At 38.2% G+C, this 24480-nt stretch overlaps 1 protein-coding gene across 1 annotated transcript in view; it reads right to left on the reverse strand.

Moving 5' to 3' along the window:
* The window catches only part of RNF150 (ring finger protein 150), a 230096-nt gene that overhangs the window by 64874 nt on the left and 140742 nt on the right, over positions 1-24480 (reverse strand). Inside the window, exons 2-4 of the mRNA XM_070504787.1 lie at positions 22411-22661; positions 8014-8085; positions 6513-6595 (exon numbers count right to left, since the gene is read on the reverse strand). Coding sequence (XP_070360888.1) covers positions 6513-6595; positions 8014-8085; positions 22411-22661 — 406 coding nt within the window. The remainder of the gene's footprint in view (positions 1-6512; positions 6596-8013; positions 8086-22410; positions 22662-24480) is intronic.

The raw sequence follows: 24480 nt of genomic DNA on the forward strand, positions 1-24480 counted from the left end.
GAATTCATAAGCTTAGAAACAAGGAAATGATCTGCAAAGTGAACTAAGGTCTACATGCATAGCTATTCATCACAGCCTTACTTACAAGAGCAAAAAAAGTGTGCATGGGGGAGGAAAAACATGAATGTCCAAAAATAGTCAAATAAATTACAGTATCTGGAATATTATATATCAATTGAAAATGATGTTGACAAAGTTTTAAAAACATGGAAAATGTCTATTCTAGAAAGGACTTAAGGTGCCTTAGGAGATGCAGATATCCAAAAAGGATGCCATCAAAGCAAAAGAAGAAAGAAAAATAAGAATGGAGACATAAAACAGAGTCAGGCATGAAGCTAAAAAATGCCTTTTGGCTATGAGTGGGCCAAAAATTTGTCTCTTAGCTTTCTATCAACAAACATAGAAGAAAATCTGGAGAGTATCACATTTCAGGATCCACAGTATAAAAACATTCCCTTGCTTGGAAGTCATGCAGTTGAATTGCATACATGAACTGCTCTGGGGAGACCCCATGAAGAAGTCAGAGTACAAAATCCTAACAAGGGACACAATGTCAAGTTCCCCAAATTGCGTCTTAGAGTGATCTCTGATAAAAGCCATGGCAGTTGCATTAGCCAACTCAACGCTCCTGCAGGGAAATAATATGACATAATGCAAATTTTTAGTTTTCTGTGAATTTACCTTGTTACTAAAGTATATTTACAGAAATAGAAGGACTGAATTATATTTCAATTAATCTTCCCAAAGAATAATTTTTTTTAGTCATACTTCTCATACGCTTAATGAATTTAAAGTTGTACTTGCTGAAAAAGTACCTGGAGTCCAGCTAATCTAGCTGAATAATTAAAAATAGACTTATTAGAATGAATAATTAAGGAGCAGGAGTAGAAGCAGAGAGATTAGTGAGAAGGCCACTGCAGGAAGTCAGGAAAGAATTGATGGTGGTAATGATATTAGTGACGGTAACAGGAATAGTGATAGCTTTAATAATAAGAGTAATATCATACTAGTATCATAATTACAGCAATAATAATAATACTAGAAATAGGTAGAATTATCATTCTCTGTCAGGTTTTGAACTGAATACGTAAAAACCAATTTTTAGTTAGCCAACTTAAATTAGATTCTTGGATCACAATCTAAGTTCCTGCACTGACATTTTCTTCTGTTAATAAAAGTCAAGCTTAAACTAAAAACAAAACATACAATAAACTCCAGACTGGGGGAATGGAGAGTTATTGTTTAATGGCTACAGAGTTTTAGCTTGGGAAGATGAAGTTCTGGAGATGGATGTTGGTGATGGTTGCACAACAATGCAAAGGCACTTCATGCCAGTGAATTGTCAACTTAAAAATGGTTCAAATGGTCAATTTTATGTACTGTATATTTTACCACACACACATAAACAGACTTCCAGAACTATCTGATCTAACAGATAACCTTGCTCAGGACAAAACTAGCATCCTGTTATGAAGAGTGAGGGGCCCAGCAAGCTGTGGATCTGCAGAACCACTCACTGACCTCAACTCAGATGCTGCTCGGAGCAACCACGGCATCGTTCTCCTTCAAACATTGTTTGGAAGCTACTTCAGAGCTTGGACACTAAATAGTTTGAGTGCAACACTTCCCAACCAGAGCTCTTTCTGGTGTTACTCTTCTGATAGGTGTTATTAGTTGTTTCCTTTATCCAACCATCTTTGCCTGCTCCAAGATAGAAAGACCTCAGTAAAAGTACAGGCAGCCTTGACAATGATGCCTCCTACAGTATGCTCCAGGAAACACTGCTGACAAAATGTGACCACATGAGGCAATTTGTTGTGTGGGGATTTTATTTATGAACAAGTTAAGAGTTGGGGCACATCTACCAAAGATACAAAGTTGAGTTTGAGAGGATGTTATTTGTAATCCAACTGTTGTGATAATAATAAGCTAGTAGGACACAGTGCGTCTATGGCCACTATTACACAAATTATATTGTCTATATATAAGAAACTGCTTTTCTCTGTCTGCTCTAGTGGGGGGCGGATAGTGAAATGCCAACAGCTCATGAATCCATTATTAAGAAATAAGCTGAAGGGAATCAGGACACATTCCTGTTTTACTTCAGCGGAAAATTCTGACTGGCTTGTGAAAAGACCCTGACTCTCGAGGAGTGGGTTCTACATAAGTGCAACATCCCAGGGTCTTTGGTTGGTTTATTCAACTTAGGCTTTGATGAGCTTCTGGCTACAGAGTCAGAGGCCGAAGGAGGGTCAAAATGAGCCACCAATAATCTACTGTTTCTAGCAAAATCTAACATTCTTATAATGTTAAATGAAAAGAGCAGGATATTAAATGTTGACAGCAGTATCTCAAACTTACAAAAATAGGCATAGAAAATAAAAGAAAGGAAATATATAAAAATGTTAGTAGTAGTTACCTGCTTGAGGAAGTTAGGTAGATAATTACATATTTATTCACTTTACAAATTTCCTATAACGAAGATAAAATGGGCAAAACAAACCATTGTTAGAAAATAATGAAGACATTTCTTTTTTTCTCTGGAGCTTTTCTTAACTCTGTGCCTGGTACTAGTTCCTCCAAATTTTGCATTCATTTTGCTATTATTGTTGCACATGTCACTCTGTGTGGTGATTACTTATTTAAATTCTCGTCTCTCCTCCACTAGATCCATTTCCTTTAGAGCAAGGATCAAGCCATTTAGCTTTCATCTTTGGTACTTCACACTATTCTTGGCACACAGTTGCTATAAAATGAACATTTGTTGTTTCAAATGAAGCATTTAGTTACTAAAAAGTTTATGGCAAGGGTCTGCTTGTTACCAAGAAGCTTTTTAATTTTTCCTAAATTGTGGAGAAGAGTTTGCAAAATCAAAGGAGAAGACAATAGTAGAAACTAATATCCTCCCAAACAAGTAACAATGCTTTAGTGATAAAAGCACTTTTAGAGATAGGAAAGAATTTTACGTGTGCATAGGGAAAGGATGCATACATGGTTTTGTTTTAAAAGAAATGACAAATGAGGACTTTTGCCCTGCCCAAGGAATTCATATTTTTTGAGCATGAGCGTTTGAAATTGGGTAGTTAAACAGACTGAAATGAATAACCATTGAAGAATAGGATGGATACCATAGGATAAAAGCCATGGAAGAATCAGAGAGCCCCACTTATTCTATAGACAAGAGAAGACAAGACAACCTCAATAAAATATCTTTTTGTGGCTGAATATCATAATCACAAATACTAACCTGAATCACAAAAATCAGCCTCAAAATATAGTATAATGTATATTTCAGCATATGTATGCTATAGCAACAGCAAAGTTCCTTGGAAAATACCTTAGTGGTATATTAGGATCAAATCCAAACCACAAAAGTTAGACCTGACTGACCCTGAGGTGTTTGGTGTCCTGCTGTGGGTCTCTCCCTCACGTTAAACGTGTAAGCCCAGCTCACTCCATGGGAAGCCCTGCCTGCATGTACTAGAGAAGGGCCCAGAGGAAGAAAGACCGAGCAGGAAGAAATGGTTGGTGTGTATGTGCATGACTGAACTTTCATAATCACCATGACTACAAATAAGGAGAGGAAATCATTTACTAATTCTTCTTAATTTGTGCAAAAAGAGATGAGCAAGAGAATGATTTTGAAAATGTCACGGTACAAGAGTATCCCTGGGTGATTTGGAATGAAACCTTCAAAGGCAACAACAGGGAAGAGATGCACCCAGCATGTCAGGAGTTAGGAGGCCACAAAAAAGAGGATGAGAGAATGAAAACAATAAACTTGAACAGTTTTTGAAACAGTTTTTACTCAAAGGAGATGCAAAGAATTCTGTGGATGAGTCAGCCTGGAAATAATGGGAAACAGGGTCTATGAAGTTCACAGGAGCAAAGGCTTAATAATACCCCAGAGGAAATTAGCTAGCAAAAAGCAAATGCCAGTGGATTTGTTTGATAACATCCATTAGTGCAAACTGTCTGGCAGAAGCCAGCAACAGGCATACAAATATCTTGAATTCAAAGTCAGCATGGAACAAAATGTATGAGTCTTCAAAGACCAGATACGTGTGGCCAGTCTAAGATCAGACAGTCATTAACTGTAACCCTGTTTTGTAATGTTCAATGTCTTCTGTTATTTAAAGCAGGACCCACAATAAGGCATTAAATGCAGATGGACAGTAAGGAGTTTGAAGCCAAAAGAATCAGGGAATGAGCTGAGAACCAAATAATGATGCAAAAAGGAAGAGCTGGAGGTAAAATTGAACTGGCCTAGGGTAAGCGGTAGTATAAATAAAATTAAACTTCCTCAAGTTTTACTTTGTTGTGGTAAATATTAAAATGCTATTTTTTCTTGGTTACTATTTCCCAAAAATAATACTATAAAAGGAGAGCTGGAATAATATATCATGAAAAATCTAAATACAGCTAAAGCAATGCAATTTGTCATAATTCAGAATCGAAATCAGCCAAATGTTCCACAACAGAGGCATAGTGAATCAAATTGTGGTCCATCTACGGCCTGGATATTATGCAGCCTTTAACAATTATATGTAGTAACATGGAATAGACTCATGACAGATCTAAAGGAAGAAGCTATTTTATACAGCACGAATTACAGAGCTAAAGTAATGCTATACATAGTTTTAAAAACAGATTTTCTTAATTCATTTGGATTCTCAGGGAAAAGTTGCTACTTAACTTTAATTTGTGTTGGATATTTTTTATTAGTAGCACCCTCATAGGGCTCTAAACAATCTCCAAGTAGCAAAGAAAAGGAAAGCACTTTCCTTGCTTATAACCATGAGGCTTTATAAAACCCTTAATAAAATACAACAGAGGTGAAAGATGCTACCCTGAGAGGCTCTCTGTGGCTCACATACTGCCATTCTTGGCCAGTGTTTCTAGAAGTCACTAAGTAAATACCAAGTGTAATGTCTAGAGATAAAGCTGGGTACCTGAGCGTTACTGTAGATTTTCTTGTTTACCTAGAGGGGTGACTCAGGGGTCACTAGGATTTGTGAGCCTGTTTTGCAGAAGAAAGAGAATGCCTTCAGGAAGGCTGTAATCACTGGATAACTAGCCCCCAGCTGCTGTTGATGCCCAGAAGTCAGATTGTCCAAGGGCTTCTCTGGAGTGAATGATTACCCCTTTATTACTAGGAAACTCCTCCTGCCATGCCCCTTAGCTCTATAAAACTCCCCTGCTATCTGCTCTTGTTAAGGCAGATTTGAGAGAACCCATCCTCCTACCTTCTCATTTTGGCCAATTCGAATTAAACCTTTTTCCATCTCCAAGCACTCAGTGATTGGTTTACTGCACATTGGGCACGTGTACTTGAGTTAAGAGGCTTGGGATCAGAGAGAGAATTTATAAATAGTACCACCATGTGAAGGACACTACCAAGCCTTTATGTGTCTTGACTTATAATTCTGTCTTAGAGACAGTCAAGCACCTGTAAAACAAGGAAAGTGAATTCTACCTGAAGCACTTTCCTCAGGCCCCTTTTCCTAATGATCAATTTGCCTAAGAGCATTTCAAGTAAGATCCATTCCCCTTGGGAGTTTCTTCATCCATTGGAGTATTTTTTTTGTCACTTCTTTGTCATTTTGGGTCTTTTAAACTAATACTTTATTTCTTTTGTATTTCCAATAAATAGTTCTTATAGTTGTATTGTTTTATAAATGAATGGATTGTTTTATATCTGTGTATTTTTTTCTACTTTATTGACTTAAACACTCTAGGAATTTTTGAAGCTAATCTTTCTAAGCCAAGCAACTTTCTGCAGGGATAATTTAAATTTTACTTTTAAGATACTTCACAGATGCAAAAGCACCAGAAAAAAGGTTTTCAATGATAGGAGGACAGCTTTTATATGACTTTAAAATATTTGATTTTATTGCAGTATTTAAACTTAATTATATAAAAAGAATTCAGATGCCCTAACAGTGAATTTCATTAGGAAGAGGGATCAGGGTTATAAGAGATACCAAGGGAGTTTTTTCAGCAGTTTTGGAGTGACTGTCTCTTCGTGTTAGTGGAAAAAAAAAAAAAAGGGAAATGGAATCTGCCTTTGGCTTCCTACGCACTCCTGACCATATTCTGATTGTCGATCCCTTCATGATTATTCATAAAATATTTTTAAGAGTTTACTAATTTAATTAAGACAGCACTTGTAAAAGTGAGAATGGATTCTGAATATCACAGATCTGTTGTTAAAGAAAACTCAGACTGGGAGCCACATCATCCAATTCTGTATCATGACGCTCCAGTTCACAGACGTATCCTTCCTTTGGTGCAAAGAGGATCCGAAAAATATTTCTCCTTTCACGAGACAAAATGCTTTCAAGGAGAAAGTTTACACCAGAAGAACCAGCTTTTCTGTCGTTTGATATTTAAACACGGAAACGTTTGGTCAGACTGACTGTGCAGGGCCAGGCTGAGCAGGTCTGAGCCGGCGAGACCAGCAGGCCCTCTCCACACGGGCCCCCTCAAAAGCAGGCAACCTAGTGACTCACCGGCAGGGCAAGATCCGGACAACGTCGTTGGGTTTGTACCCTTCAATGCAAACTGCACAGTTGTCAAAATCTGGCTCTGTTTCCTGCAACAGAGAAAGCACAATGAGCTTACTTTTATAGCTTTAATTCTGTGTAAATGCCCAAAGAACGGGCCAAAGGAGAGCTTGCCTGGAGCAAGGCTTTCAATAGTCTAGGTGCCAGTTTTCTTAATCAATAATTTAGCGCATATTGGCTTAATTTCCATTCCTTCCAACCTCTACTCTTTGTATTGGGTGCCACTGCTAGTACTTTTGTAAGGAAATAATTTTTTAATGTACAATGACTCATAATGCTATTTATTATAATTAGAGGTTACATATCAAAATCTTGAGGATGAGAAATAATATTTATGGAGAATTGTCAGAATGATATTTAATCTATCCATTCCTCATGAATCTAGTGCATAGAACTCTAAAATAGTAATTCTAATTTTTTTTTCAACTACAGAAATCTCTTTTAATCCCCCATAATGCACTATTTATGCAATAGTCCTCCTTCTTTTACTATTCTTTGAGGGGGAAAAAAGTAATGAAAACAATGTACTTTGAATTTAGTAATGCTTTTAAATGAATTTTATCCTATTTAGCTCAATAGTATTTTACATAGTTGAAAAAGAGCAGCACATAATTAGCAAGACGAATCAATTATTCAGACTACAGGCAACACCTGCTACGCATGTAGAGTTGAGAATCCCTTACAACGCCTCCAGAAGCCCCAAATCCATGCACTGTAATCCACTGCTCTAAAATTTCTCTTGGGGAAAAATTCTTTTTCCTAGGGAGAAGAGAGACCCTTACAGGCCTGCAGGCCTAGACTACACTGCTTTGTTGTTCCTCCTCAAGATATGCTTCTCCTTTTGGTTTTATGTCATCACTCTGCAGCCAGGGAGGCTGTTGCATTGACTTCAGGGTTGTAGACACTAGATTTTAGAGAGATCGAATATGCTTTTCGCATTTACTGTAGACTTATGTGGAGTATATCACTCAGAACATAACACTGTCTTCCTTGCAAGGATTCATGGAAAACCTTTCTCAGGTCATAATACCAGCAGCAACCATTTTATTTTTGTCTTGTGGGACACTGGAGTAAGGTAATTAGATATTGTTTGAATATTAACTATTGTTTCCTTCTTTGCATTGGCTGCTAGAAAGCCCTAATCTAAATTTGGGACCACTTTACGTTATTCACTTCAGGTGATGTATTTGCATATTAATTTCAGCCTGGCTTCATCTATGTCTTTTACACTTACTTCTCAATTTCTTATATTTTCTATCCAACTATTTAATTTTCCTACTGTATGCATTTTATAAACTTCTTTAAATTATAGTTAATGAAGACAGGTATAATAACAGATGTCTATAGGAGAACTTTTAGCATGCATTCCTCCTTTCCCATCCTTCCCTCTCTTTTATCCTAGAGCATCTACGAATAGCTCCTCACTAAAAAGAAAAGAGGCTGTTACCTTATCACCCTTCTTGATGGTCCTGACCTGGAGCTTGCTGATCGCTTTCTTGGCTGCATCTCCCAGGCGGCGCTGAAAAACCAAAAGCTGCTTGTTAGTGATAAAGCTGTATAATTCTTGACTTTGTTTCTGATGGCATTTAATACACTAGGAGAGTTACCTCTGAAATCATGCTCGAGTGGCATGAATGTTAAGGATGATGGCTGGCAGAGATGGGGCAGTTATATCTGCGCAAAGTGGCTCTATTATTTGAGGTCTATTAAAGAGCTTTGCCACTGAGAGAAGCTTTTCATGTCCAATGTTAAGCAAGTGACATTATGACATGGAAAGATCCTGCCGGACAGCAACTCCAGCACAAGTTAGTCTAAGCTGACTAGCAAAATACATAAATAAAAGGTTTAGTAATTTGCCACTCTAGCCACTTAATTTGTGCCACGGAGATAGCCAATATGGAGCAGTTGGAATAAACTTCATCTCCTCTTTTTCACAATCAGAGGTTAGTGCTGTGGATTCCTTTCAATTTGGAATTTTAAGCAATTTCCTTTGCTTACATAGACCCCACCTAGGTTTCTGTTTGATCTGTACTACTCTATTCTACCACATTCTTACATGCCAATTTCATCTCCTTTGTGTATGTTTGCATACACAAAGTGTGTGAGTGTGCATGTAGGAAAATACATAAAACACACATGTTCAGTTTAACAATTATGAAGCAAACATTCAGGTAGCCACCATCACTCATGTCAAGAGATAATATATTATGCACTCCTTTTTTTTTAATAGCGAAAATTACTACCATAATGAGCCCTGCAAGAAGGCAATGACAGAGCAATGAGGAAGAGTGGGAGAGGCAGAGGAGTGGGAGAGGGAGAGGATGGGGAGAGAAATAAGCTTTAATCTGTCAAGGAAAGAAATGGTATGCTTGTGAGTTTTCCACCTGTTGTATCTCCTTTTTAGGTACATATACTTCAGGTCTGCAATAGATGTGTATTTGCAGCAGTGAAACATTTGAAGAACTAAGATAAATAGAACAAACATTTAAACAGACTAATCCTTTGCTTTCACTAAGTTTGTTCCTTTTGGAAATAACACTCAGGTTTCTTACTTTTCTTTAAAATTGTGAACATATGCTAGTGAACAGTTAGTATATCCTAGGTACTATGATAAAGCTTTATATGCAATATTACCTTCATCTTTACAACAACCCTATAGAAAAATACTATTTTATAGGATGAATTAAGACTTATAAAGCTAAAGTAAATCGTTTAATATCATCGGGGTAGTGACAGGTCAGTCAGAGTCTGAATACAATTAAGTCTGACTTTAAAGCCAAAGCTAAACTACCACTCTCATTATTCACCAATCACCCAATCAGCCAGTCAACTAACCAACCAGCATCTGCCCAGTCAGCCAGCCAACTAATCCATCACCCAGACAGCCAATCAACTACATTTGGCCACCCAGCCAATCGATCAGTATCTGGCCAGCCAGCCAGCCAGCCAACTAACAAGACAACCAACCAATCAACATCTGGCCAGCCAGATAACCGGTCAACCAGCCATTCAGCCAACAAACTAACCAACCTGCTGGCCAACCAATCAAAATCTATTAAGTAGCTATCATGTGGTACTTCCCTAAGCATATAGCAGTGAAAATAAATAAGCAGAAGAGATGTCCTCCTTGTTAATTCATTTTTCTCTTTGCTAGTTCATCCTTAGTTTCTAAAATAATTACTGGCATTTTCCACAGAAGAGTAAGCTTTGGCTGTTTCCTAAAAGGAGACCTACATATGCTTGAGATTTACGCAGAATTCCATGAGTAGCTAGCAAACTAAGGTAGTAGGGAAAACGGGAAGAGTCTATAATGATAAATACCAAGAGGGAACATGAGACTGAGAAGGAGAGAAAAGACCTGAGGTGAACTAAACATGACGGAACTCTCTTTCTTCTCCTCTTCCTCCAGTTATTGCATAATCATCCTTTGGTCTCAACTCAAGCCACTTCTTCAAGGAGCCCTTCCTCCATGTCTCCCAGAAGAGAAGATCACACTAGTCTAGATTTTCCCAGCACCTTGTCCCCCGCTTCACAGCATCATCACAACAATTGCAATTTTATATTTGTTTTAACGATCAATCTGTTACATTTCTCTCATGTAAGCTCCCTGAGGGCAGGACTGTATTTCTGCTGTCCCACTGTGTCCCCAGCACCTAGAACAAAGCTGCCTTCACTGACACTCAATCATTCAACACACGTTTGGGATCACTTATTTTGTCCCAGGCCCAGCTCTAGGTTTCGAAGAAAATGACAGTGAAAAAACGCACAAAAATTCTTGCCCTCTGTAGCTTACTAACTAGCGGAAACTCCAAAACTGGTTGAGGAGTGAATAAAATCTTAAACCAACAGAATTTTTAAAAAATCGAGCCAGTTAATGAGAAAATTTACGGACAAACTATAAGCAATATGTGTAGTGAGGCAGGCAAAGCTGCGGTCCTGGCCGTGGCAAAACCAGCCAGTCTCAACTAAGACCTGCTTTTCACTGAAGAAGCCTGGAGCAAGAATTGAAAGGCATTGAGAAAAGACTACTAGTGACCAGGAGTAAATGCAATAAACCTGCAGAATATCACATTTAGAATTAAAAATCTGGTCCCCAAATAAGGAAATGCTGATTGTTTTTATTTTTAAGTCAACAGTTCAGATATTTATGCAGTTGTATTTCAATAGTATTATATAAAATTTGGCCCCAATTCAATCACTTCAATTGTTCCCTACTCTCAAAGGCTAAGCAGAGCGATTAAGTGGCAAAAATAATTTTTAAACTATGATCATATATTACACTCAAAGGAAGACCAACATTTTTTTCTTAAGGAGGTGAACCAGAAATAATGTTTTCAAAAGTTAATTTCACTTTAAACAATTCTTTAGCAAACGAAATATGCCCTTCGTAAATGTGAGCATGTAAGGTAAGTTCAAAGACTACTTTAAATTTCTGCCACGTATTTAACTTTACTTTTGGTTATACCTGAATAAAAATGGAATGTCTTTTTAAAAAATCCCCTTTCTCTCTTTTGGAAAAAAGCCCTTTCCATGTTCTTTTAAAGGAAAATGCAAGCTGCCTTTATATATATATATAAATGGTGTGTCTACTCAGGAAATATAAAGCAAGCTGATGTTAAGGTATCAGGGATTACGGCTAACAGCAGAGGTCATGGTTAGGGAATTAGAAAGAGGGATTCCATTACTGGCATTCTGCTGACTGAGGGCTGAGAGAGGTTAAAGGAGTTCAGTGGAGGATAAAGTCATTTGGGAGATGGGCTTCCCAAATTAGCAAATTAACAGATGGAGAAATGGGAATAAAAAATAAGATGATAAATTACTCTTAACATCAAGTCTATGAGGGCTTCTTCCCTAGAAGCCCTGAGAAATCAAAGGATTCACGAAGGAAGACATGTTTTCCTTAATCATTCCGATAATTGGCATAATGGCATTCCAGCCCTTTCCCTTTCCTATGAGGTTCCTTGAGACAAACTTCCTTTTGCATGTTATTAAGAGAGAATGCACATATACCTCTTTTGAGGAAAAAAAGGATAGCATTTTGGCAGGGGCTGATAAAGGACACGAACGTCTCCCCTACCAGGGGAAGAACAGATGTTCTAAATACCTGGAGAATGCAGAAAAACCAGCTTCTGAGATATATATGATACATGTGGGTCCATGGAATACTGGATTTTTTTTTTCTGCAGGAGTTCTGGATTAACAATAAAGGGAAAAGCAGTACAAAGTTTCCAAAAATGCTATGATCATTTGCATGTAGTCAAATTTTGGCAGTATATGCATGTCTCTGTTTTTAAGTGACATGAAAATCACATACAGAATTATTGACTTTTGAATTTTAAAAAAGTCCCACTTTCAACAGTTTTCAAACTAGTATTATTGGATTTCCAAAACGCAAACTAAAGAGATAATGAGTAAAACATAAACATTCTTAATAAGATGGCCCAAATAAGGTAGTCGTTGCTTTTGTAGTTGATCTCTTCTGTCTTTAGGTTTTGAAAAGCACCAAGTATAAAAGAGAGGGAGAACTGAGTCTTGGATGTAGCCTGAATAGAGAATCTTGGGACTGGAACAAAACAGACTCTTTCCTTTGTAGTTCTCAGAAATGCAGAGTAATGTGACACTAGTGGAAGACACAGAACCCACCTCAGGTTTTTATAGGCCTTTTGTTTCACGCGGGGATTCCTCCCACTTCTCTAGGGTGCTCTTATGAATTTTCTCTAACCCAACCAGACCCAAACCATACTATACTTTTCACTAAAGACTGCCAGGAATTGGGCCATCTTGGTAATTAGATTCATCCATCAATTTTACCTAAACAGGTATAAGAAAATATTTACCAAGGTTACTGATTCCTTGACAACAGTGAAGATAAACAGCTTCATGGAAAATAAATACAGAGCCATTTATTAAAACAATAAAGTCCCTTATAAATGCCAACAAGGATGGCAAACAATGACAGACTCCAATTCAACCCAAGACTTATAAATGAGTTATCTCCTAAATATTTAAGAAACTGAGAAAAATAAGACACTTTCCTCTTCCCCTCCTCTGCGTTATAAAGAGAAATGCAGTGAAAGTGATAAAAAACTAGGAATAAGGATGCCAAAACACAGTATCAAAATTGAGTTTATGTTCCCCCTATGGCATTGGATTGGATAATTCTGTATCATATTTGCCCTTTTCCTGACAGCTGTATTTTATAATCATGATTATTATCATCATCACCACCACCAAGTGGGAAAATAACTAAGTGTTCTTATGCTCTAGGTGAAGGGAGGACACTGTAACCATAAACAGAGTTGGTCCCAGTCGTCTGGAACCTCATGTGGCCAGGGATGACTCAGACACTCCCTCACTTGCTCTAATACATAATAATGATCCTTCCAGGCCTGGTTGATAAGTTGGAAATCATTGCACAGCCAGTCCAATCAATTTTTTTGATGTAGAGCACCACTCCATGAATCTAGAAAAATGGAGACAAGAATGAGAGTGACTATCATGAAAACCATGGTGACCTCATAAAGTGAAGACTTGTGGTAGGGGAGAAGGCCATGGCTCGGAAGTTAGAAGATCCAACTTTTAGTCCTATTTCTGTCACTATCTAACTGTGTGAATTTGGCCAAGTCGCTTAAACATTCTGGGCCTTAGTTTCCCTTAATAGTAAAATCAGGGATGTAGGGTCATGTCATTTGAAGCTTTACCGGCTCATGATTTTCATGTACGCAGAACAGAACCAGGAGGCAAAGATTCTTTGAGACCTGAATTACCTAAAAAAAGCAAATCAATGGCTAATTACTTCACTGAATACTTCATGGATACAATGAACACTGTGCCTTTCTGTCCCCTTGAGGGCTTCGAACTTTCTCCAGAGCAACATCAGGGACCGTTTTGGTTCTTGCGCTTTAGGAGACAGAAGCATCTTTGCCTGCAGACCTTCCCTTGATGGCTGACACTTGGTATATTCCTTTCCTTTCCCTTTCTCTTTCACTGTGAAGTTTAGGTTTGTTTTAAATTCCATTACTTCTCTTGTTTCAACATAACTTCAGCACCGATATGTGCAAATGAAATCAAATGGACATGGGCCATGTACATGCAAATAATCAGGAAAGGTATTCCCAGGGAAAGGCAACTCTTTCAAGAAACCTTGTTGAATGTCATTACCAGGCCTCACATAAAACAAAACAAAACAGGTCTGGTTTTCTCGGATTAGTCTCAAAGGTAATATTGTATATGAAAAACAGAACCTCACAATTTATCTGATCTGCCTATATTTGAAGTACCCACCATCTACTGGGTATCATGGTTTTCGGGACAGAGACCCAGTCCTTGTGTCTGAGATAAGATGTCCTAGGAGACAGTGAGACAACATCCCAGAGCATCATCTGCCATGGCAGGAATGCTGCTTGCTGGCTTGGCTTTGTCATCCTGTAGGGCTTCTATAAGCAGGATAAGAATTAGTGAATGGTAGCAAACGTGGCACATCCGGGAAATGAGGGACACACGGCTCTTTAACCTCTTGGTGAGGAGGGGAAGACTACCCATAGTGCCTATTGGTGTTCACGATCAGGAGTCTGTCATGTATCTGCCTCCCCCGCAAAGTTCAAAAAGAGGTCACTAGATGAGAAGTCATTAAGTGGGTAGAGTGAATATGAATACTTAGCATCCTCTGTGAAGCCCCCTGAGGTGGGAAATCTTAAACTAGATACTGGAAAGGACTTAACAATCAATCCTTACTTCTAATGCAAAAAAGGGCCAACATTCCAATAGTAGAATGGTGTGGAGTTCCTCATGTTTACTGCTCTGACTGAGGTGGGGCTGGTGGCCCTCCCCAGGGGCTAGGTGTCCCCAGTATCTCAATACTCTTGAGGTGGATTGGCCTAGTGGAAACCACTTTGACTTGAAATCACCAACCTGGTTGTATGTCCTTGAAAAAAATCACTTAACATTTCTCTCTCTCAAACTTATTGTATCTAAGGTCCCTTTAAGTTCCAAAAACTATGATTCCGAGTTCAGGAAGTCAGCATTCTCAAACGCATGAGTAGAATTATGGCCAGGTGTCTTCTACCTCCTAGTTCTTACAAGTGTGGTTTCCCACCCGCAGCCCTTCTGGGAACAGGGGTTCTCAGGGCTGAGAGGTATCCAGGTTCTGCAGTGTAGAAGTCCACCCTGGTGACATCAATGGGCTATTTTCTTAAAGTACTCATCCAGGGACATCATGAAGACTTGTGAGGAGAGAAAGAGAGATATGTCATAGTATTTATAGGTCAGCTTGACCTGTGTTAAATGGCCAGCAAAATGTTTTTCCTAATCATTATAGGGCCTTTCCATCTCAAGCGGGTTGTGGCTGGCAACTGCTCTTCCCATTCCATCTCGGTGCCTTTACTAGTGTCCTGCTGCCTTCACAGGTGTAAGTGTGATAGAAAAGGCTCCTTCACCTAAGTACCATTCCCTCAGCTTCCTCTCCTGACCCACCTTGCTCTGCTCTGGCTGCTCTGCTCCTATCTTTATGATTCAGATCTGGTTCCTGACTCCAAATGCTCGTATGCTCTTACCACACTGGATTGTCCTCTTGCCTCATGACCCTGCCCTGCCTAAGACCCTGATTCTACTTTGCTCCAAAATCACAGTTAGATACAAACCCTATTCACTTTTAAGTGGTCCCAGCTCTGACACCCCAGCTTTGACAGTATTCTAGACCCTCACCTACTAAGCTGCCTAGGGGAGTCAGATTTAGATCTCGGTTTATGTCTGATTATGTAACAGAATATTCTGGACTTGGTCAGAGGTGAGACTCCACTGGGCTGGAATGTGACATTATAAAAAGCAGCCCCCAAAAGGTCCTGTGTGTGCTCTGGGCCAACTTGTATCCTAACTGATATGAGATGCTTCACCAGGCTCTTACATGTCACAGGGCTTGCTCAGAAATGGGAAACAGGAGTCTAGCCACCTCCTTCAGCTCTGCAGAGAGATAGCTGGAAACAATCAATCACTGGACTCAGGCACACACAGACTGGCTGACAGATAAGGGTCCCGAAAGGAGGCTGGCCTGGAAGATAAGATGACAGGACTATATGAAAGACAAGCATCACGAGTAAAGAAGGTTGCTGCAGAGCAGTGGATCCTGAGCAGAGGAGCAGTGGATCCAGACGGGCGAGAGGCTGTGCTTGGTCTCTGCAAACCAGCCTCCTTGTTTTACCTTCCTCAGAGTGCCTGCACACATGGGAAAGGTGAGGTCTGAGGCAAGGAGGGAACAGTTTCAAATAGTGATAAGAACTGAGAAGAAAATAGAATACATAAAATGATGTGATAGAGGGAGACTGGGGCGTGAGGCCACATCAGCGCATCCCAGGCTGTCTTCAGACCTCTTCTGGGACACCTACTCTCTAGGGGAGCTCACCTTGTCCTGGCCATTTAAACGGCACCGCATATTGATGATTCCCATATTTCTATCTCCGGCTCTTCTCTCCTGTCCTCCAGACCTGCATACTGAAATACCTTCCTGACATCTCTGTTTATATATCTAACAAGTTTCTAGAATTTATCATTTCCAGACCCAAATTCTGGATTCCCCAGCCCCTCAGGATCTCTTCTTCTGTCATTCCCATTTCAGTTAATGCTGTGAGAACTGACCTAATAGCATCCTTGATTCTTCTCCTTCTCTCACACATATGGTAACCATATGATTTATCCAAACTGGAACACTTGTGAGAGTAAAATAATGAGTTATTAATAATTTGGCTGGTATACCAGGTATAAACTAGGATATAGTCTTTATATTCTATATTTAACCCACAAGATTTTAAAATACTGTCCTAATCTGATCCCTCCTGAGCTTCTCCACCTTACTTACTCTAGTCCATAGCCATCACCTGTCATCTGACCACTATATAGCTCTCCAACTGGGCTCCTATTTGTTTTATGTGCATTGCCTGCTGATGTCACTACAATAAAAGCTATGTGAAGGGAGAGTCCTTGTCTATGTTATAAATGTGGGAAATAAATTTTCTTATGCATAGACACAGAAACTTCTGGAAGCATGGAAAGGGAAGTGTTAAGAGTTGCTGCCTCGGGGCTGGCCCCGTGGCCGAGTGGTTAAGTTCGTGCGCTCCGCTGCAGGCGGCCCAGTGTTTCTACGGTTCGAATCCTGGGCGCGGACATGGCACTGCTCGTCAGACCACGCTGAGGCAGCGTCCCACATGCCATAACTAGAGGAACCCACAACGAAGAATACACAACTATGTACCGGGGGGCTTTGGGGAGAAAAAGGAAAAAATAAAATCTTTAAAAAAAAAAAAAAAAAGAGTTGCTGCCTCTGCAGAGAGTTAAAGGAAGAGAAGTTGACAAAGGAAGTGTGAGGTGGGAAGAAAACTTACTTTTAAAGGCACACCCTTTTATTTTGTCTTTTTTTTTTCTGTGTGCATACACTATTGTTAATTAAAAAACACTGCTGCATGAGAAATTATTCTCCAAGAAAGCCAATTTTTTCTCTGTAGTCTATTTATATGCCTTCCTTTTCCCAAAACTCTGGAGAAAAGACGAAAAAAAGATTCCATTTTGTTTCACACTGTGTCACCTGAGCTAAAAAGCCCATATCTAGACTTAACTCCGTATGAGTTATATAAGAAATGAGCTATTTAATTTTTTGGGGGAAATACAATTTTCTAAGAATTGTTTTATCCATTAAGGTTGTCTCTTTAACAACTCTCTATCTGTCACACATATTTTCTCATTTGACCCTCACGTCAAGCCCGTGGAGCTGACACATGACCATTCTCACTTGACACGTGAGGAAATCTAGGCACAGAAAGGTGAAGTAACATAGTAACAGAGAAAAGTGAAGGTCACACCACTAGGAATTGCCAGAGCAAAGATTTGAATCCAGTCCTGCATGACTCCAGAGCTGGTGCCTGTAACTATTATCTTGCACTAGGTTTATCTTGGTGTAGTCGCTTTAGGACACACAGCACACCAGCCAAATCTCCTTCTCCACTTTCAGTTGCACCCCTTATTCTCCACGTCACCATCCAAAAGACCTTGCTGTGAGGTTACTAATGTAAAGAGCATCTAGCAAATCTTACTCCATGGGAAACTGCATTGGAATGATCTTCTCCAGGCATAGTGTGACATGAAAGGACTAGTGATCATGTAAGATGATGGTGACCTTCCTTTAACTGTGATCTTCACAAAGCCAAGCAGAGACTGAGGTGCTCATCTGGCTAATTCAAGTTCAGTCACTCTTTTCCATACCTGAATGGTTGGATACTTCACCAATGTAACATTAGCACCTTTGATCGTCCATCGCTGTGAGCCTACATCTAACCTGAGATGTTCACTCTTTCTGAAGGACTGATAATGCTTTAATAAAAATAAATGACTTATGTTAACCCGATGCTTATTATAGCTACAGCTTGCACAGCTGTAACTTTCTGTTGAATGGAATGGAGTATTGTCCATCAAAAGAGAAATATTTTTCTAAGAGAAATAATATGTTATTCCTCCCATCAGAGGGCTAAAAGTATAGTGTGTGTTTAGATCAGGAAACAGTGCTAACTTTTAACATGATCCTAATTCACTGAGTGACCCTGAGGGTAACATCTTTAATTCAAGGAAAGTTCATAAAATGGGAGCAGAATAAAAACTTAACTCTACGAACCACTTCTATACTATCCACTTCCAATTTGCTTTTCACATACATCACAGAGTATGCATGTGCTAGAGAGACATGCAAGCTACACCCACCTGCACAAAGGGAATTAGCCACTGAAATAATTACTCAACTAATTCAAGTTTAAAATTTCATTTTGCCTCAACTGCCCAATGATTGCTTGGATTGTCTACAGACTCAAAAACATAGGGATATCATTTCTATATATCATGATCAGACTAGCTGAGTATCTTAGCAATAACTGATATATATATATATGTATAGTTTCTTCATATGTAACCCTTAGGAACCAGTGGAACTCAACATATTACTTGTATATCTATCGTCACTGCTTTGTGTCTAACTGGTAGTAAGTATCCACTTAGGTTCCAGAATATTCAATGAAAGTGGCAAAGTTGGATTTGTAAGTGGTCGTCAAGGGATATATATAATAGTAATAATGGATACCATTCATTGAGAGCTTAAAAAGAGTTCAGAGGCTTTAAAAAATAATATACATTAACCCATTTAATCCTCACTATAACCATAAGAGGAAGGTGTGTTAGAGTCATCCTTTTAAAACAAACAACAACTCAGACCTTACTGGTTTACGGAAAATTTTTACTAATACTTTAACAATCAGCTAATTCCAGGGCTATTTATGGCTATTTATATTGCTCTAGAGCTGGGCCGTCCAATAGGACTTTCTGTGATGATGGAAATGTCCTATATACGCACTGCCATGTGGTAGCCTCTAGAAATGTGGCTAGCGTGACTGACGAACAGAATTTTAAATTTTGCTTTATTACAATTCATTTAAATGGAAATAGTCACACATGGCTAGTGATTATTATGATGGACACCACAGCTCTAGACTATAGAAAATGGAGGAAAATTTGTAAATTCTTCTTATAAAGCCAGTATAATGATTACCTAAAAATGATATAAATGTAAGCTAAGTACAAATCTCACACGTGAATATTAAGGTAAAAAATAAATAATATACTAAATCAAGTACTAACAAATACAATCCAGCATATGTTAGAAGAATAATACATACTGGGAATTCAGGATGATTCAATATTGGGAAATCCATTAATATAATCCACTTCCATTAATAGATCAAAGGAGAAAACTCAGACCACAGCTCTTGAAAAGGTATTTGTTAAAATTAAACATTCATTCTTGATTAAAAACTCTGAATAAAATAGGACTAAGTTTACATTTACATAACATGATAAAATATCTCTCTCAACCTAGAAGACTGCATGAGAAAAATAATGAAATGGAGAACTGAGAAAAACAACTCCATTAAATTCAGCATGTTCCCACTAAACAGTGAATGAAGGGGGATATGTTCACTATTACTTTAGTTGATCCTGGAGGTACAAGCCAATGAATTAGATAATAGGAAAAAATAGGAGGTTGAAAGTTTGAAAGAAGTAAATTATCACTAACTACGCATATTATTAATGTAATCCTGATAAACTAATATAAACAATCACAAATACTACAATGTGGTGGTTAAGATCATGGACTGTGAAGCCCTGCTGCCTGGTCCAATTGCTAGCTCTGTTACTAACTAGTTATGTGACCTTGAGCAAGTTATTTAACCTCTGTTTCCTCCTCTGTAAAATGGGAACAATAAAATTATCTACTATAGGGTTACTAAGAGGATTAAGTATGGAAATAAATATAAAGCTCTTACAAAATGCCTACATATGACAAATACTATATAATATTACTATTATTAAAGTAATAATAACATTGTTCTTATTATTACAGTAATAATAGGAATATTATAATAATTCAAATTATAAGCTATAAAATCCATAAATTATAAAATTACATATATAAATTATAAATATGTACAAAATTAACATACAAAAATCAAACCCCTTCCTATACGACAAAGGAGATTTCACGGGTCAGCCCCATGGCATAGTGGTTAAGTTTGCCATGCTCTGCTTCAGGGGCCTGGGTTTCCAGCTTCGGATTCCAGGTGTGAACCTACACCACTCATTACACATACTGAGGCAGCAACCCATATACAAAATAGAGGAAGACTGGCACTATGTTAGCTCAGGGCAAAGCTTCCTTGACAACAACAACCAAAAAAAGAAAAGAAAAGAAAAAAGGAGATTTCATTTATAATAGCAACACAATGATTAAATACCTAGGAATAAACATAAGAAGAGTGTGCAAGATTAAATAATATTTCAAAATGCTACTAAGGGACCAAAAGAATAGCTGAATAAAAGGAAAATATTGACCATATTTGGATAGGAAGATTCAACATGAAAAGGTTATAAATTCCTTCTACATTATTCTATAAATTAGAAAACTAGATACAAGTGATTCTAAATTTACATAAAAATAGACACACAAAAAAGTGAAGATAGAGCAATAAAGTAAGATTAGCACAGATACGAGACATATTACAGTGCTCAAGTACTCAAAATGGTATGTTACCAGAGTATGAATACACAGGTTAAAGGTACAGTTTAGAGAGCACAGAAATAGAACCAAATACACATGGGTATTTAATATATTCTAAATGGGGCTACTGCATATGAGGGGGAAAAGATTACCCAATAAATACCAGTTACAAAAATAGGTAGGCCATCTGAAAAAGAAAATGTTGGCTCTCTACTTGGTTCTTTACACTGAAATAAATTCTGTATGGATTAAAGATTTAATCATAAAAGTGAAATAAAAAAAGTAGTGGATGAAAACATGAGAGAATGTTGTTCCGTAGTCTTAGGCTGTAGAAGATATTATTATTATATTAAACTCAGGAGCTATATAAAAAGATTGATAAATTCAGTTACAGAAAACCCCAGAATTTCTGCATGACAAAAAAGCACCACACATAAATCAAACACAGTGAAAAGTTGGGAGGAAAAAATGGAATCCTTTATCACAAAACAGGTTACCTGCTTTAACTAATAAAGAACGGATATACATCAATAAGAAAATGACCAACAACTCAACTGAAAAGTGGCCAAATAATGTAAGCAGATACTTTATAGAAAAAAATTTACTTTTTCTATTTTACTTGAAAAGATATTGAACATTACTCATGACAAGAAAAATGTGATACCATTTTTTACTTACCAAATTTCACACAACAAAAAGCTGTAACAATCTTTTGGTGAGAATATGGGAAAACAGTATTTGCTTATTATTGTGTATATTATTGTGTATATTAGTATGAACAGTGTTATACTAATATACTGATGTTGTATACATTAGTATAAACAGTATTAGTATATTGTTGGTTAATGTATAAATTGGTTCAACCTTTTTGACAGACAATTTGCCAGTAAGTTTAAAATACACATACCATCGCCCTAGTTATTAAACCTCCAGAATTTACCTTATAGATATACTCACAAATGTGCTCAGTGTCACATATATATATATATATATATATATATATATTTTTTTTTTTTTGGTAAGAGAAAACATGTCCATTAATAGGAGCTGATTTGATAAGTGTGACATATGCTAAAAATGAAATGTTATACAGTCATTAGAAATGAGAAGCTTGGATTGAGGGTTGATATGAATTAATCTCCAAGATGAAGTGAGAAATAAGGGCGCAGAGTTAAGTGTGCTACATCTGTTTAGAAACACACACACACATTTGTAAGCATATAAAATATCTCTGAAAGAAGATATTCTAGAGAGAGGAACTGAATAACTGAGGGACAGTCAGGAGAAGGCAATTACTTTTCACTGTATACCATTTTATACCATGTGTATACATTATCTGTTTCAAAATTAATTGCTTTTTAAAGTAGCTTTTATTTTTTTTTTATCTCCTTTTCTTCTTCTGTTCACAAGGAGGAAATCCTGGCTCTTCCCAAATTATGTTGACACTGTTAGCATAAACTCAGCTCACTTATCTTTTCTCTCTTTATTATGTGCCTAAATAAATAACTGTCCAAAAAATGAGCAAAAGAAACATAGAACAAAGCACCTCGACTTTACAGAACAATACTAGTAAAACATTAAAATATGTGGATTTGGAAAAGATCTGAAAAACTATACAGCAAATGTTAAGAGCATTTATCTTGAGTGGGGATATAAGAGGTAATTTTGGTTTTATCTTGGTATTTTCTGTGATTTCCAAAGTTTATACAATAATATGTACTACTTTTGTAATAATTTTTTTAAAAACTTGTTGCTACTCACCTGGTTCCTGTCCCTGGCATTTGCATATCGAAACCTCTGGATATAATAAAAGACCAGCCATGCGAGGGAAATGATCATCAGGACAATGAAGGAAATGGAGACAAACACAACCGAAGTGCGGCTCACGTATTTCTGCAAGTTCCGGGTTCCGATGGTGATGTACATCGTCACAGTGATGTTTCTCTCCAGCAAGCTTACTATCTCCTTTCCTTTTGGCTCAGGGATCATTATTGCCACGATGTCTTCTACACCTATTGTGAGAGGGGTAGGCAGGGTCGGGGGTAAGAGAGAGGGAGAAAATCACAATGAAATGTCTGGACAAAGTAACATGCAAGCAAATAATGACACTACTTTTGACAATTCTATGCCAGATCTCATAGCCAGGTCTAATTCTAAGATCGAACAGCCAGAAATGGAGTTAGATTTTCTCTTTCTTTAGCTACCTTGGGTTGGTGCTGTCTTGTATATGAGAAAAGAGCCTAAACTGAACTCAGGATTTTGGTACCAGCAATGTCATGATCATGCTCTCTCCAGCTCTCTTAGGGGTTGTTGACCCTGGTCTGGTAAACACAGACCCTTCCCAACTAGCCCAGTTTACAGTTCTAGGTTGCATTTCACAGATCCCCAGAGGAGGAGAAAAGGCACTTTGTACCTCATGGCCAAAGGATAAAAATGCCCAGTTTTTTTTGTTTGTTTGTTTGTTTTTAGAGGAAGATTAGCCCCGAGCTAACTGCTGCCAATCCTCCTCTTTTTTCTGAGGAAGACTGGCCCTGAGCTAACATCTGTGCCCATCTTCCTCTACTTTATATGTGGGATGCCTGCCACAGCACGGCTTGCTAAGTGGTGCCATGTGGGCATCCGAACTGGCGAACCCCTGGCCACCGAAGTGGAATGTGCGCACTTAACTGCTGTGCCACCGGGCCGGCCCCAAAATGTCCAGTTTTATGCCATCTGTCTGCGAGCTCTCTCTCTTTCCCCCACACAGACACTAGGAATACTCAATTACAGATCTCTACTTATTATTTCCAAGGCAATTTTCTCCCACAATGAGTATCCAAAGCAACCCCCCAAAAAGGTTTCTTAATGAGCTCTACTGTTATTTGCCAACATAAAAAAGCTTATCTAACCTAATTCAACGTAAACATCCTCACACACCTTGTGTATCCTCACACCAAACCAAGGGAAAATGGAGGCTGTACAGAGAATTCCAGGAGTGTTTTGCCTCCACTCTCCAATACTCTCACCACAATGCCCCTGTTCCTGAATAGTTTGAAGCAAAAGTGGTAACTTTCTTGGGTCTGAGTTATCTAGGTCATTGTCCCTATTCTTCATGACACTATGTAAAGAACAGCCTCTCACTTCTAGGGCCTCTAAAGGGGATCTTTAGTAAGGATATGATACCAGGTGCAAATAAACCAAGTCGACATGTCATTGTGGCTGACACATGGACTAGAATACTGATTTCACTAGGAGAGGTTCTTAGGGGTCACCCCAATTCACGCCTGCAAAGCTCTTCATGGGCCAGCCTTCCACATGGAAACAGCCCACTACCTGGAGTCACTACAAATGAAAGAGAGTAAATTTGCAATTACTATGTTGTAAGATTCAGGACAAAACTAAACACCACTATAGCTGCTTAAAGCTGGCTTTATTCACATGCTGAGGTCAGTCAGCTGGATGGAACTACCAGATTACATTTGCTCAGAGTGTTACAAGTCTCTTAGAAGCTACTTAGGGCCTTCACTTGAGATCAACCTTGATCTCTATGTAGGTTTTCAATCCTAAATTCCCTGATGGTACTTCACGTAGGCTGAATAAATACTTTAAAAGCTAACTACATACAAAGGTGTATGTGCTACCTCAATGACATACTTCTAAAAATCCCTAAAACCCTTGCATTGACTCAATTGTAAAATCATAAAGCCACGTGGTGTTTAGATGTGGCTGTTATTTCTGGGAATTACCGAAACTGATGGCTTGAATTTCAACTTTGCAGAATTTACTGACAATTCCAATGCTCCTTTTCTTTTCATGTTTACTTTGGCTAATGGCTGCATGTGGTCTGAGGTT

The sequence above is a fragment of the Equus asinus genome, chromosome 3 (genome assembly GCF_041296235.1).
Source record: "Equus asinus isolate D_3611 breed Donkey chromosome 3, EquAss-T2T_v2, whole genome shotgun sequence".
Lineage (NCBI taxonomy): Eukaryota > Metazoa > Chordata > Mammalia > Perissodactyla > Equidae > Equus > Equus asinus.